Genomic DNA, 14,827 nt, shown 5'->3' with positions numbered 1-14,827 from the left:
CCAGTGACACAAGGCAGGATATCTTTGTAATCCTCTAGCATGATAGGTTTCTTACCACCAACGATCGAGCGGTAGCAGATCAGAGAAAGGTCGCAATCCTTTCCTGCGTGACATCTAGCAACAGGTCACTTGTTGAATCTCACAGTCAGTCCCACACACGATCTCTACTCCTTCCTGACTTCTGTGATCTGAGCATTTGTGCAGATGGGTCCAGGTCATCGAAGAAAGACTTCCTCCTGGATATCTAAAATGCTGCTTGGTTGGAAATTATAAAATTCCTATGTAGTAATAAGATCTGTTGAAGAATTTAAAGAAAAAAAATTACTCGGGTATTTCCTCACATGGTGATAAAAGGGAAAATATCTGGGTATGCATTTTGGCTGCTGGATTATTCCATTAAGCAGGGTTTTCATGTTTAACACTATCTCTAGATTTTTTAAAATATATTTCTTATGAACTTATTACACTGTTAGAAATGCATTTTAGAAAAGAGACTGTTGGCATAATTTGGGTATTTATTTGGAAAGTAGGTGTGCCTCTTTGGATAATTGTATTTCATGATGTTTGGAGAAATACAGTTGGAGAATTAGAATTCTGGGGAATAATTGTCCCGGGGCCTGTGATTATAACAAGTCTTGGCTAATTTATTTGCTGAGCTCTCACCATTTTGGGAGAATATGTTGAGTATATGTTACGCACATAGTAAAACCTATTTTTGTAATTAAAGTGCATTAAAATTGAGAGGGTGGTGGTAGGGTTTTTGGTAGATGTGATTTTATGGTTTGCTTGTGAGCTAATTTGTTATGGGTCTTAAATGTCAACAGCGAGGCCGGGGATCATGCCGTAGAATTTTTTCAAACACCACTCTTTATTAACCTACCAACGTATGTGCTCTTCTTATAAAAGTTGCTTTTAACTCAAGTTCTGAACTTTGTACGTACAGTACGTCGGATTTATTACTCATGTTGGGAAGTGACTTTAGATGGTTTCTTGTGTATATGCTTTCACGAATGTGTTACGTTGTTTAGATTTCCGTTAGAACGGTAAACACCACTTACAATTACATGCTGCCTGATCCCTAAACAAAAGATATTATCCTCTCTCATTCCCCAGTGGGAAGGAGCTGATGAAACAAAAGATATCTGATGGTATGGGAGATTTGCAGAGAACAGAGACCCATACTTACATTGTTTTGAATCTGTTTCTTAAGTTAAAAAAAAATTTGTCTCCATGGGGCGCCTGGGTGGCTCATTCGGTTGAGGATCCAACTTCGGCTCAGGTCATGGTCTCGTATTCATGGGTTCGAGCCCCACATCGGACTCTGTGCTGACAGCTCCGAGCCTGGAGCCTGCTTCGGATTCTGTGTCTCCCTCTCTCTCCGCCCCTCCCCTGTTTGTGCTCTGCCCCTCTCTGTCTCTCAAAAAATAAAATAAAACGTTAAAGAATTCAGAAAAAAAAAATCTGTCTCCAGACTTTAGAGACAAGTAGTGTGTAAGCTAGAATGGATAGGAAGGTTTCAGGATGTCTGGGAGAGAAAGTGCTTTCCTGGTAAGCAAAGGACAGATCCTTGGAAGTTTTATTCCATTAGTTTAAAACTAGCAAACAGCCATTCACAATTATAGACGCTATAAAAAGTGATGAAACAAGTAAATAAACCTGTGAAGCAAAAGTGTGTATATAGGTTATCAACCATGACTTACGATTTTTAAACTATTTCATTAACCTCCTTGGCGTGTAACATCAAGGATTAGTCGTAGAATAAGAGGAGTGAACATCCTACCCAGGGGGGATCTTAGTAGAAAATATTAAGCTTTTGCATTTATTGTAACTCGGTTGTAAAATGGGTGTGCAGAGGCTAAAAGTGAATCACTTCCTTTAGCTCTCTGTCCCCACTGTTTGGCCATCTTAATAGTAGGCACATGAACCGTTAAGACGATTTAAGAAGTGAAGGTGTTGTTTTGTTATTATCAAGACTCAGAGTAGTGAACCCTAACTGGTGTCCTCTTTTCCTGAAGAAAAACCTCAGACACTGACCGATGAACGTACCCCATTCGGTAATCTGTTATGTTTCAGACGTACCACAGGGTACAGAAAATAATAATAAATGCACATAATCTCCTGGACCCCCTGCCTTGAGGGAACAGATGCTGGCATTTGGCCACATTGGAGTCAGATTTTTAAAAAATGAAATAAAGCATCATAGAATATAATAGAAGACCGAGTCACCGCTGACTGTGTTTCTCACCTAATTATTGCATCGGTGAATCCCGTCAGTGTTTTCAGGATCTGACCATGTGTCATCACGACCACCCTGGTCCAGGCCACCGTCAGACGTCTCCTGGGTTACTGCAGTGGCCCCCGGCGTTGCACGTGTTCTTCGATGAGATGCTCAGGCTGGTTGTGCTAAGGTGGAAATCGCACACGTCCCTCCTCTGTTCAGACTGTCCGAGGCCTTGGTACCTCAAGTATCAAGTCAGTGGAAATTCCAGCTCATGGTCCCAGCCTACAGCGCCCACTAGTTCCCTGTCTGGCCTCATCTCCTAAGATGCCCCCCACTCCAGTCTGTCCAGTCCCGCCTTCCTCCTTGCCATTCCCGAGACCTGGCCCTCATCCCCACCCCCGCTTAGGTTGTCTGTCCTTCCATCTGACTGAGGTGCCGCCTGGCTGGGGCGGGCTTTCTTCTCTGGCCTGTTTAGTGTCGATTACAAATCTCTACCCTCAATGTTTTTATCTCCTTCCCTGCATGGCTTTGCTGCACAGAACTTATTATCATGGGAGATACAATTGCTGTATATTTTCCTTCTTTGCCCTGGTTTTTATGTGTCTCTCCAGCGATGTGAAAGTTCACCGACAGCGGGGATTTTTGTCGCGTTCTCTGCTTATCCTCAGTGGCTAAAGCAGTGCGGCTCTCGGTCCGTATTTGTTAAGCGTTGAGTGTTGAAGTTCTGCCTGTATTCCTCCCCTTCCCTCCCCTGCCTCTCTGCCGGGTCTCCAACCGCCCCACCCATCTCCCCCCACCCCCCCCATAACCACCTTCCTCATCCAAAGCACACTCCAGGCTCTGAGCACAGAGCCGGATGCGGGGCTCGAACCTATGAACCGTGAGGGGATACCCTGAGCGGAAGTTGGACGCTCAACTGCCTGAGCCCCCTCAGGCGCCCCTGCAGCAGATCTTTTTGATAGGCATGTAAAGAGTATCCCGCTATGCCCACCCTTATGTAACTTTCCTCCTGTAACATTTTGCAGATTTTCCTCCGTGTTGATGCGTATAGATTCCTTACTCATTTTGCCTGTTTTATGAATATACGTTAATTCTTGAAATCCATTTCCTGTTTAAAGACATTTGAGGCATTAACTCTTTTCTGCGTTGGGAATGGTACTCAGAGCATCTTTGTACATGTGCCCAAAGTGAGAGATCTCTCCGGGGATATACCCAGAGAGTGGAGTTGCTGGAGATCCTATTTGGTGTCCTCCTCACCATTCTGTGATACGCTGGGGCGTGAACAAGTGCCATCCTGACGCCTGGGAAATGGGTCTCCGGTTTCATTTTGGTGTCCCTAATCTGCTAGTGCCGTGGAGCAGTTCATCATACGCTTGTTCACAATTTGTGTTGCCTTTGCTTTGCTTATTACATCGCTCTCCTTTTTCTTTTGATCGTAGAAGTATTTATATGTTTGAGGATGAATTTCTTCTCTCGCCACGCGCGTCACAATATGTAATAGTCTAGCCTGTGGCTCGTTGCTTCGCTTTCTAATGGTATTTTATGTTATATTGGAATACGAAATGATAATGTGGTCAAACCAGCCTTTTCCATTATGATTTGTCTATGGCTTTAGATAAACTTTGTTTTATTGATGTTCTATGTTTCCTTTGACAGTCCTGCGGTTTCATTTTCTGTAGTTAGCTTTTTAGTGTACTCTCGGAGTTAAGTTTTGCACGGCACGAGGGATGAAAAGAGGTTGCTTTTATTTTCTCACTTAGGTTGAATTGGATTTTCAGATTCAGCCATTGCCTCAGCATCATTCATTGAATAGTGTGCAGTTTCCTCGCTGATGGGTGATGCCCCCACTAACACGCATGCGGTCCGTCCGAGGGCTGAGAACCTTATCTGTTCTTAGTTCTTCTGCTTCATTGCTGTTTGTCCGTCTCTGCATAAATACCTCACTTTTAAAAATCGATTTTACTCTATGTCTCGATACCCATCCAGTGACTCCCTCGACCTTTTCTTCCTTTTCAAAATTGTCTTAGTTGTTTTTTGCAGGTTATCGTATGTGAATTTTAGAACCAGTTTGTAAGACACTGTGAAAAAAAACCATTGGATGTTGATTGACTGTGCATTGGACTTAATTAATTAATTTAGAAAAATGGACCTTTTATTGTGTTATCTTTTTACAACTTGTTTTGCTAGTAATTTTCCTAGATACTTCCTGTTTGCTTGCTGTTGTGAATGGGTGTTTTTTCTTTTTATTCATTTGATTCTTTTTATTGGCTGTGGCCAGTCTAATGGAGTATACCCCTGGTTTTTGCTTGTTTCTTATCCAACCGCTCTCCTAGGCAGTGTGGCTCCAGAACAGTTAGTGTAAGTAAGATAACGGGTAAGCCGATTGTTGAAGGTCTGGTAACACTAGCTTGTAAAACCATCTGGAGCTGGTGCTGTTTTAGTTTGTGTTGTGTTGCGTATGAACTTATTTCCGTGAAAGGTTGTTAAGTTCAGCCATGGTTACCACTTCTGTTGGAGACAGTTTCGGTAATGTCTATATATTTGCAGGCGAATATTATATATTCATATAATACCTATTTAGATATTCATATAATTATATAGTATCTGTTTTAGCCGTGCTTTCCCCTTTACTGTCAGAGTGTTCCGTTTGACCAACCTTATTAATTGAACTGTTCAACCGTTACATATTCTCTATTTTTGTTTGTTCTATGATTTTCTAGAAAGTGCATCAAAATATCGTGAGACTGGAGATCTGTCCGCTTGTGTGTGTGTGTGTGTGTGTGAAGCATTCAGGTTCAGGACCGCTAAAGCTTGCTGGTGTTGGTTTTCTGTATCCCTAGTCATTCATTTTGTTTTACAACCTCTTCTGTTTCTTTCTGTGGGTTGTGATTTCTCGTGGTGAACTGAGTTTCAGTGGTGCTTGTTATTTCTGTGCGAGTTCCCTCATCCTTAGAGTGAAGTAATTCCTTCCATCTGGTTTTGCATTAGAGTCTGCCCAGTGTTCTAAGAATTTTGCAAGTCCTAGAGTATTTATTTATTACCGTCTTTATCGCCTCCGATTTTTAAAATCGGTGTTACTCACTTCCGCATCCCCGGCACCTGAAACAGTGCCTGGTACGTGCCTGTATCCCTGGTTATTGGAGGGAGGAACGAATGGACGAATGTCACGTGCATTTGTCAGCCTGTACGATACACATTGTAAATTTGCCCAGCCTCCCCACGGATGCCCCTGGCTTGGAGGACCTCGGGACTCCTCTCTCTCCCCCTTTGAGCGGAGCCCTGGGCAGGGAGCGGCCGTGTCTGCTCCTTGTCCCTTTCAGTGAGCTGACGTTGTCTGGACCCGTTTTCGCAGACTGGGCAGCTGACCGGGGCCGGGTGTTTTATGATGGTCTCTGCTCCTGCTGCTCTCCTCTCTCAAGCCCGTGGTCATCTTCTGCCCCGTGTGAGCTCCAGACGTTCCCGGACTGGTCGGCTCTGCCTTTGTGGGCCTCTTGGTGTTTTGGCGTCTGGAGATTCTCTTCTCTTTCGGGTTTGGCTGTGTCATTCTTTTTATTACTACCGTAGTTCATCTGGCACCTGAGAGGGTCCCTCTTGTTACTGGATTTGGAAGTTTATTCTCGTTTCTAGCTCTCTGATTGATTCTTGAGCAAAAACTTGCTTTTGATTGAAAAGAGCTGGGGGAGTAAAACTCTTTGGGTGATTTTTTTATATCTGAAAATATTTCCGATTGTTGGGAACTTACATCTCTCTGGCTTACTTACTCCTCAGTTTACTCTGTGGTTGAGGATTCTTACCATGGCTTTGCCATTGACAGCCGATATTTATGTGACGTTGGACTCTCTCCCAGGGACACGTCCACATCTCCTAACATGGCAGGCTTCAAGGGAGGGCACGTGCCCTTTAGCGAACAGCACAGGGGAAAAGAAGTACTTGGCGTAGTTACTGGTGTGCCAGAAGTCAGCCTTCTTGCCTGGGAGCCTGTACGAAGACTCCTCCAGGAACTGAATGGAGAGACTATTGAGAAATCTTGCCCAGGAAGAGACGGACTGGTTCTGGGGGCTGCGTGTGCCCCCTGAGGAGTGTGGCCTTGCTTCCTCACCGGTTCATCCTGCTTCCCTGACAAGATGGCGGCGAGGGTCACCTGAGGGGAGGCCATCACGCGCTTAGCCTTAGCGAGTCCCAGGAACTCAGTAGAAGCCTGGAGGGAGACCACCTTTCAGGAAGACCGGTGCCGTGAGCGAGAGTCCAGTAAAGTTGTCCCAACAGTCCATGAGATTTTCTGAGGAAGGATGAGGAACCTGTTCTTACAACATGGCTTCTTTTGTGTCCTCTTGCATTCTTGTATCTCAGGTCTGGTACGTGCCGATCTTTGGCGATGGTCACGTCGTTTTCCCTTTCAAAGAGACGTTGAACTGAAAGCTAAATGAGTCCTCTGTTCACACCAGATGTCGAGCACCTCAGTGCTGTAAAGGTGCTCCGAGGTGGAGATGTCCTTATGGGGCTGTGTGTTCTTCAGTCAGTTGCGGGGGAGGGGGGCATGTCCAGAACTTTCCTGCTTCTCCATGTCGGCCTCCATCCTGGAGTCACAGTTCCCGCACGGTGTGTGTGTCCCTCAGGACCTGCTGGAGCAGGTGACACGGAACCGGTCCCTGTCTCATTCACATCTTAACAGCGACGAACCTGAGTCCAGCAACCTGGAGACTGAGGGAAAAATCATTGAATGAAATGCATTTCCCTGTTGGGGAAAGTGTTACTAACTTATTAGAACTTCAGTTTATTGGGTTAAAGACTATGTTTTAATTATAGTTTTAATACGCATCCATTCTTTAAAATTTTGAAAACAAAAGGAGAGAAGTTTCCTATCCTGAAGAAACAACGTTTGGTATATATTCTCTCAGATTTCTGTTTCCTAGAATATGTAACTTTGTATATCGGTTTAATTATTTTACACACACGAATTTGCCACCTACATGCCAAAATGTCTTCTACTTTAAATGACTGGAAAGTTCCATGATTGGCAGGTAAATAATTGACTTAGGGACACCTGGGTGGCCCAGTTGGTTAAGCATCTGATTCTGATTTCAGTTGGGTTATGATTTTGGGACACCACATCAATCCGTGCTTGGGATTCTCTCTCTCCCTCTCTGTTTGTCCTTCCCCGCCCACCCTCAAAATAAATAGATAAACTTGAAAAAATTGATTGAAACACGCCCCTGTTGTTTGTCTGTATTGTTCTCATCTGCTTTTATGCATGAAATGTTTGCACGGCATCCTGTTATTTTTGTAGGATACTTCATAATGGAGTTCCTGCTCTGTTCACACCCCAGCTCACTCTGCCCACCCCACAGTCCCCCTTGTTCTTTCTAGAGCATTCTGGACCTGCTTCTGGCCTTTTGCAGTTGTTGGCCCCTTCCACTGGCACCCCCTTCCCCTAGGTGGCCGCAGGACTTGCTTCCTCAGTTCCTAGGTTTTTCAGCGTTTTGACAAGACTTCAGCCCTCCCTTTGCCTATAGCACTGATTGTCTGATTTTTTTCTATTTGTGTATTATGTGTCTCCTCCCACTGCAGCGTAAGCTTGCCTGCGTAAAGGTTTTTGTCTTTGGTCCTTTCTGTATGCTTAGAACTAGAACCATGCCTGGCATGTAGCATGCACCTAATAAATGCTTTCAATGATACCGTATGTGAATGAACAAATGGGTAGAGTGGAGAGGAGACCCCTTCTTAAAGATTTTGACACATTGCGAAATTGGCATCTGTGGTGGATTTTTGAGATTATATGCCAACCAGAAATGCATAAAAGCACCTGTTTCCCAACTGTCTTTGCAGTGGTGGGTTTTTATTCTTGTTTTTCATTTTGACAGTCAGGTAGACAGCAGAGGTGAAACTCTTTTGCTGATACTGTTTTTGAAGGTTGTAGAAGTTTGCTTGTTTGTATGTTTTCCATATTCACCCACTGTAGAAGGGCAGCTCTTACTCTGTGTCTATTTTATTACAGAAGTGTGTGTTTTTTTACATCCTTCCCTTCCCTCCATCCTCCCATGATGGTCTCTGGGATGTCGTGGTTCACTTCCTGGTGCAAAAGGCATGAGAACACCGTGGTTATCGGGGTGGGAGGGTGGCATGATTCACTTCCTGTTGCAAAGGCAAATAGACCACCATGATTTTCTGAGGTTGTCCTGATTCACTTCCTGGTGCTGAGGAGAGTGCCAACTTCCTACAGGAACTGGCTAAAATCAGGATTCTGTTAGCAGTTGAAAAGCTGGACGTTGGCTCTTGGGAGGCAGTCATGGCGTATTCCACATGCTGAATTAGCTCTTGATTGATTGACTAGTGCCTTGACTGACTATCCTTTAAAATAGGGCAAAGGTCTGCACTTTCAAATAATTTTTTTTAATGTTTTTTATTTTTGACAGAGAGAGAGAAATAGAGCATGAGCGGGGGAGGGGCAGAGAGGGAGAGAGACACAGAATCTGAAACAGGCTCCAGGCTCTGAGCTGTCAGCCCAGAGCCCGACGCGGGGCTCCAACTCATGGACCGCGAGATCATGACCTGAGCCGAAGTCGGACGCTCAACCGACTGAGCCCCCAAGAGCCCCTCAAGTAATTTTTATTAAAATAATATATGATCATTATTGAACACTTGGCAAATACAAAGAGATGGAAGAAAAACACATCCACGAGTCCCACCATCCAGATAACTATGTGGATAGTTACCACTACGACATTTTCCTTGCATTTCCTCTGGTCTTTTTCTTTGCATACTTTCATAAAAATCTGTTAATTCTGTATATGCTTGTGCCAGGAAGTCTTTCCATCTAGACCTATAGCAATAACGTTCTCATAATTTTTTTTTTCACAAACTGTGCAGTTTCGTGCCTGTGTGATTTTCCGTGGACCCTAGATAAGTCCTGTATCATTTCCTATTTTGAGATGTAAGGTTGTCCCACCGATAATAATGCCATTGTACCTTAATGTGTAACGCTTTTTCAGTTTTTAGGACTGTTGTGAAATTGTCGTGTCAAAGTTCATGAACATTTTACTGCCAAATTGTTTTCCCAAAGAATTACCCACTTGCAGTCCCAATAGTAATGTTTGCAAGTGGGGCTGTTTTGTGCCAATTAATTTGTATCATAAGGAAATGGGTCATCGACCTGTTCTCTTTTGGACCTGTAGCAGTTGGAACTTCGTTCAGAATAAACACTAATAAAAGCTTTAAATAACTCCAGTGGCCATGGTTCAACAGTCCCCTGTGGCAGCTTGTTGAGCATTTTAACAGCCCAAGGGGTTTTGATTTCCTTTTATTTTCTTTTCCCCTCTATTTTCCTCCCTCCTGGGTTTAAAACATGTTTTCCTAGCTACAGTTAAGCCTTAGTACTTCTTGTTCTGTCTTTGTTGATTAATGAGTATAATTGACCCCTGTTGTCTCTATTATACAAGCCACAGCAATTTGTTTTTATGTAGCAGATATTTTCTGAGCTGTCACAAAACTGCCTTACAAAGAGAGAGCTCATTATCTGCCTGAAGGAAAGGAATTTTAAGTGATGAAGTGAATAAAGGTCCCTATGAGAAGGAGGAGGAGAAGTCTAGGCTATTCAGATGTTCAAGGAACAGTGCGGGCAGAATAATCCATTGTTGCTTAGGTACCGGGCCAGACTTGGTTAGATCTTGAAATTGCTAGATTAAAAATGGCTCCCCATAGAGACAGTCTTGAAGACTGATACAGAAGCATGGAATGTAGGTCTGAGAAACCATAGAGCATGACATTGGATGGAGTGGGTTGCAGCCTATGGGAAGTTCACGGTTACGAACACGATTATAGAAATCCCAGCTAAATGCCTCTGGAGGGGGAGTAGAGGTGGCTTGTAAGTTGGAAGGTTTTATCTGAACAGATATTGACCATAAAGAATATCCAGATTTCCATGTTCTATCAGAAGATGGCTTGTTTTTCATTTATGTAGTTCCCCCCCGCCCGACCATTTCTTCTTTGCCCCCATGATCTTCATGAGATTTTCCTCAGCTCACCAAACGAACCAAGGAATCAGCAGAGGTCGAGGGGAAGAGACATTGCGACACAGTGCGATCTTGGCTTTAGCGAAGTCAGTCTGCCACAACCCTGAGAAATGGGGTCCTTGTGCCTCGGAACCATCTTGCCTTCAGCTAGTCTATGGCGAGCTCCTCTGGGGAGCGTCCTGTCACATAACCTCTCTTCATCAACCCTGCCACACTTTTCTCGGAGGAGAAGAGGAAGGAATTAACCACACACAAGGACGGGCACAATTCCTAAGCAGCAGCAGTTACTTAGTCACTAACGATGGCTCTGAATTATGGAACGCGACAGCTGGAGGGGCCTTGAAGGTCTCCTCTTTATTTTGTGAATACGGAAAGTCAGACACGGAAGAGTTTTTTGCTTCTTCCTGGTTTCATCCAGTTCCTAGTAGAGCCGGCTCTAAAAACCCAAATGCCCTCCTTTCATATGGTTGGGTAGCTTCTCGGCAGTTTGAGTTGTCTTTTGGCAAACTCTTCTGTTCTTACACGTTTAAGGCAAGGATTTGATCCAGAATAGCTCCAGATGAACTATTCTCAAAGTGCAGGGTTCTGTTCATTGTAAAGAAACTTGCAGTACCTTATTTAAAGCATATTTTGTTTTATTCTGTTTTGTGGATAAGCGTTCAGAAAAAAAAAAGTTGGCTTGGTTCCTTCCAGAAACCTCTGATGCAAGAGCCATCTGGCTCTGAAGAGAGGTGTTGGGGACAAGGGCAGGTAGGAAAACTTTCAGAATCTCTTTGAAACTAACTACCGGGAGTAACAGCATCTCAGAGCTGTAAGACGTTTTGCCCCCTTGTTGGAAAGAAATGAGGCGTTGTCAGCCTTTGTAGAATGACAGGGAGGTCGTAGGAAGAAAAGGGGTGCTTCGGCCATGGATGGTCAGCAGGGTAGGGGGGTTCAAGGATCAGCCCCTGGGCCAGAGGAGTACCAGTCCTTCTTTGCTAACCCCATCCCGTCTTCTAATGAAAACTGTGTAAATTGAGCTTCCTCAATGAAAAGAATACTATCTTGTACTCGGAGGTACAGACAGAGGTAGGAGGCAACAGTACCTTGACTTTCTTCAATGAAGATCTTCTGTACTCTCCTTGTAGCCGTGGGGTTTAGTAACTATGGGTCCCCGTGTGATATGAATTCGCCGGTGTGGAATTTACGATGATACGGGGAAGAGAAAATGAGGACTTGGCAGGACTTGGCAGGTCTTGGCTTGAAAACATAGTTAAGAAATCCCTCGTGGGTTTATTTTCCATGCACTTCAAACCCATCAAGGGAGAACGCCCAAGTGAGGGTTAGGGTGACGTTGTCCGCCGTCCTGACGAATCCTGATGGGTAGAACGCTGTTCGTCCTCATCGCCGTCCTTGGTTCACAAGAAGCACAAATAACACCCGTATGAAGAGCCGTCCCCCTATCTGGGTTAGAGCGCGCACCCAATGCTGTGCTTATGTTCTGATTTAGAACTGTTTCCTCTTCCCACGACCTTCCCAAGACCTTCTCCCATGGCTTGTCATGGTGGGCATGATGGATGTACTTGAATTGCGTCCCCTCCTGCCAAATGAAATGAAGAAAGAGAAGAACCCACTTTGGCAACATCGCTATTCATTACGCTTATTAACACGAGTGAAGGGCTGTTTCTCCAAACACCCCCCGCCCCCACCGTGTCTCACAGGTGCCCCCCCAGCGCTTCCCCCAAAGGGGCCCACCTTTCCCGATGCTCATTTCCTTCCTCTCCCTGGGTGCTGTCCGAGGACGGGCTGCCCGCCCCCCCCCCCCCCGCCGGCCTCTGGAGGCTTTCTTTCTCACGAACACCTCAACTCCTCGTTTGCTGTTTGTTTTACTTTCTGTTAGTCTTTAAAAACCCTCCCCCGAGGTAGTGTTTTCCAATAAAATCTCACGGTTTCCACGAAGATACCGAGAAGTTCACAGTAACTCTCAGGCTTCACGTGCAGGGAGGTATCACTGTGTATTTCTGCAAAACGCATTGTGCGAATGGGTTGTGTGTAACATCCTGTCTCGATGCTGCTGCCCCAGAGCACGTCCGTCCACTGGCGGGTGCCGATGTGGGTCAGTGCCACCCTTCACACGGTTTCAGACCCCACATCACAGTCACGATGGAACACCCGCCCTGTATTTCGTACTTTGTGTTTTTCCACGCGTTCCCCGTGAAATCTGATGTGCCGTCAGGCACAAGAAGGGACTTCACCCTCCGGGGTCCTGTATTTGCACCGCTTACTGATTTAACTAGTGACACCCTCTGAAGCTATTTATTTGGTTAACGCTGTTCTGTCTGTGTTTTCGTCCCGTGCAGGTTACTCTGGCCAGGACTTCGACTGGGCAGATTATCACAAGCAGCATGGGACCGAGGAAGCGCCTCCCTTCGGCTTCAGGAATGTAAGGAGCTTGGTGCTTGCTACTGCTTTGTTCCTAGATGTTGTTCACCGTGAACTTTGTAAGTTGCTTCCTGTTCGTGAGCAAGACGAGTGTGCTGCCGTGGACCACAGGATCCTTACTAAGCTTTCGTAGTTGTTGCAAAGGCCTCCTTCAGGTTGTGTGTTAGGGTGACTCTGGGGTGTTGGAGCACAGCCGCTGCTACGTGTATGGTGGCCCGGTGTAAGTTCATGTCTCACTTATGGAAGGGTCCGGTGTGTTCTAGATTAGCACAGGCTTCTCACTACGGTGAGCCTGGGCCTCAGGAGAGTCTAGTGAGCAGATCAAATAGCAGTGTGTGTGTGTGTGTGTGTGTGTGTGTGTTCACACGGGTGTACTTGTTATAGGAGTTGGTTGTATCAGGTGGCTTACAAGTATTCATTTAGACTGGATCAACCCTGGGAACTATGAAAAGGCACATGGATTATTACGTCTGTATTCAGAATGAGGCACCGATGTATACAGCCTAGTGTGTTGAACATGCATTTAGCTATGAAAGTTAATTCTTTATACTAAAGAAAACAAAAGACTCAGTCCTCCAGTTGGGGACGGCAGGCATCACAGTGCAGAGTGCTCCCAAATCAGAGACCTTTTCTGGACGCGTCCTCCTTGCTACCCCACCAATATAACTCGTACTACGGGGATCACGGCACATGACAGCTGAGAGGCGGAAGGGGCTGGCTCAATCGAGAAGCTCAGTACCGAGCGTAAGTCCGAGGTGGATTTTGAAGAATTAAGTAGGTCGGTCACTGGGTCAGCTTGACCCCATAAATGCAGAAACTAAATGCAGAAATACATCCGTGGCAGAGTCGGAAATCGGGGCTCCTGAAACCAACAAAGGGACTTTCTGCCGGCTGATGCTGCTTTTGCACAAAGCTGGTTCTTCTGCGGCGCACGGAAAGATCTGCGTGGTGAGGCGCGGTGGTATGTGCGGTGGGGACCTTCCCCCATACTGTAGGCGCTCGGAGGTGCCACCGAGAGGGTAGCCGCTGGTTAGCTCCCGGGGCTTATCAAGTCCAGTGCAGTCTTCCTAGCCCTTTTACAGTGATAGTGCTTGCCGCAGAGCCCTGGCCTCGTTGCCTTGCAGTTAGGATCCTGGAGACACTTAGCACGTCCCCAGACCCCTTCGAAGTTGTGCTTTCTACCCGACCAAAGACATATTCGTTCCCTACCTCTTCACCCTTGGGAGGGAGATCCTTACGTGTCCCCTGGTTTCGTGGGTAAGGAGGCATTTCCTCTGCAACAATACGGTTCCACTGTCCTCTGCTCCCGTTCAGCCAGCAGCTGGCCAAATGGGATTTAGTAGAGGAAGTAGCCACATCCCCAGGTGGCCTCTGAGCTCCCAGGCTTTAGCTACCAGGATGAAATCTGTTTTAATGACTGTGCTGGCGTATTCATTAGGAATGCACTTGTTACAAACATGCCCGCTTTGTTCCCGGCTCTGCGTTTATGTAATCGACGGGATTGTCATCTGCCTATTGGCATAGGTGTTGCACTCCTGGTGCTCTGCTGAATTTTGTTAGCTTGCCTCGAGTGCTCTTTAAGGGGATGCTTATCATGAATTCATTTTTTAATCACGCATCTTGTGTGCACTAGAGGAGAGGGGGTGTGGAAGTGGCTGCATGGGAGACATTTCCCCGGGGATGTTTAACAATCAGAGACGGTTCTGAGATGGATTGACACAGCGAAATGCTTAGTAAAATAAACTCACGGGTAACAGGTTTGCCATTGATCTTTATAAATTACCCTCAAGCAGCGAGTTGAAACGAAAATAGGTTATGCGGTTGTAGCTTTCCCTTATTAAGGAGGATCAAATGCATTTTAACTTACTTAGAGGCTTTTCAGGCAGCCTATCGAGTCATATTATCAAAAAGCTCAATACATAATATGCACGGATAGGCAGAATGACTTGTAGGAAAACAGCCTGCCTAGAATTTTCCTTGGTTCCTATTTCCAAAGAGACGTAAAGGAGAAGAACAAATCGCTTTCTTATCGCATATGCTGGGTCATTTTGTTCTGGTTACATAAAGATATAATTGACTTGCAACGTAACGTATATAAATAGATACGTGAATGCAAATTAGCTTGGCCTCCTCCCACGGGCCAAGTAAGGATGTAATCTCTTGGTACTTACAGGAG

The 14,827-nt window shown here is 45.4% G+C and overlaps 1 protein-coding gene across 10 annotated transcripts in view; it reads left to right on the top strand.

Moving 5' to 3' along the window:
• Positions 1–14,827, top strand: part of SFMBT2 (Scm like with four mbt domains 2) — a 220,517-nt gene that overhangs the window by 143,236 nt on the left and 62,454 nt on the right. For all 10 annotated transcript variants that reach the window (XM_027073367.2, XM_027073370.2, XM_027073371.2 and 7 more), the window contains one exon: positions 12,570–12,652. In XM_027073367.2, coding sequence (XP_026929168.2) covers positions 12,570–12,652 — 83 coding nt within the window. The remainder of the gene's footprint in view (positions 1–12,569; positions 12,653–14,827) is intronic.

Source organism: Acinonyx jubatus, chromosome B4, assembly GCF_027475565.1.
Source record: "Acinonyx jubatus isolate Ajub_Pintada_27869175 chromosome B4, VMU_Ajub_asm_v1.0, whole genome shotgun sequence".
NCBI lineage: Eukaryota > Metazoa > Chordata > Mammalia > Carnivora > Felidae > Acinonyx > Acinonyx jubatus.
Note: the sequence above shows the minus strand (reverse complement) of the source record. Positions and strands in the feature narration are given on the sequence as shown.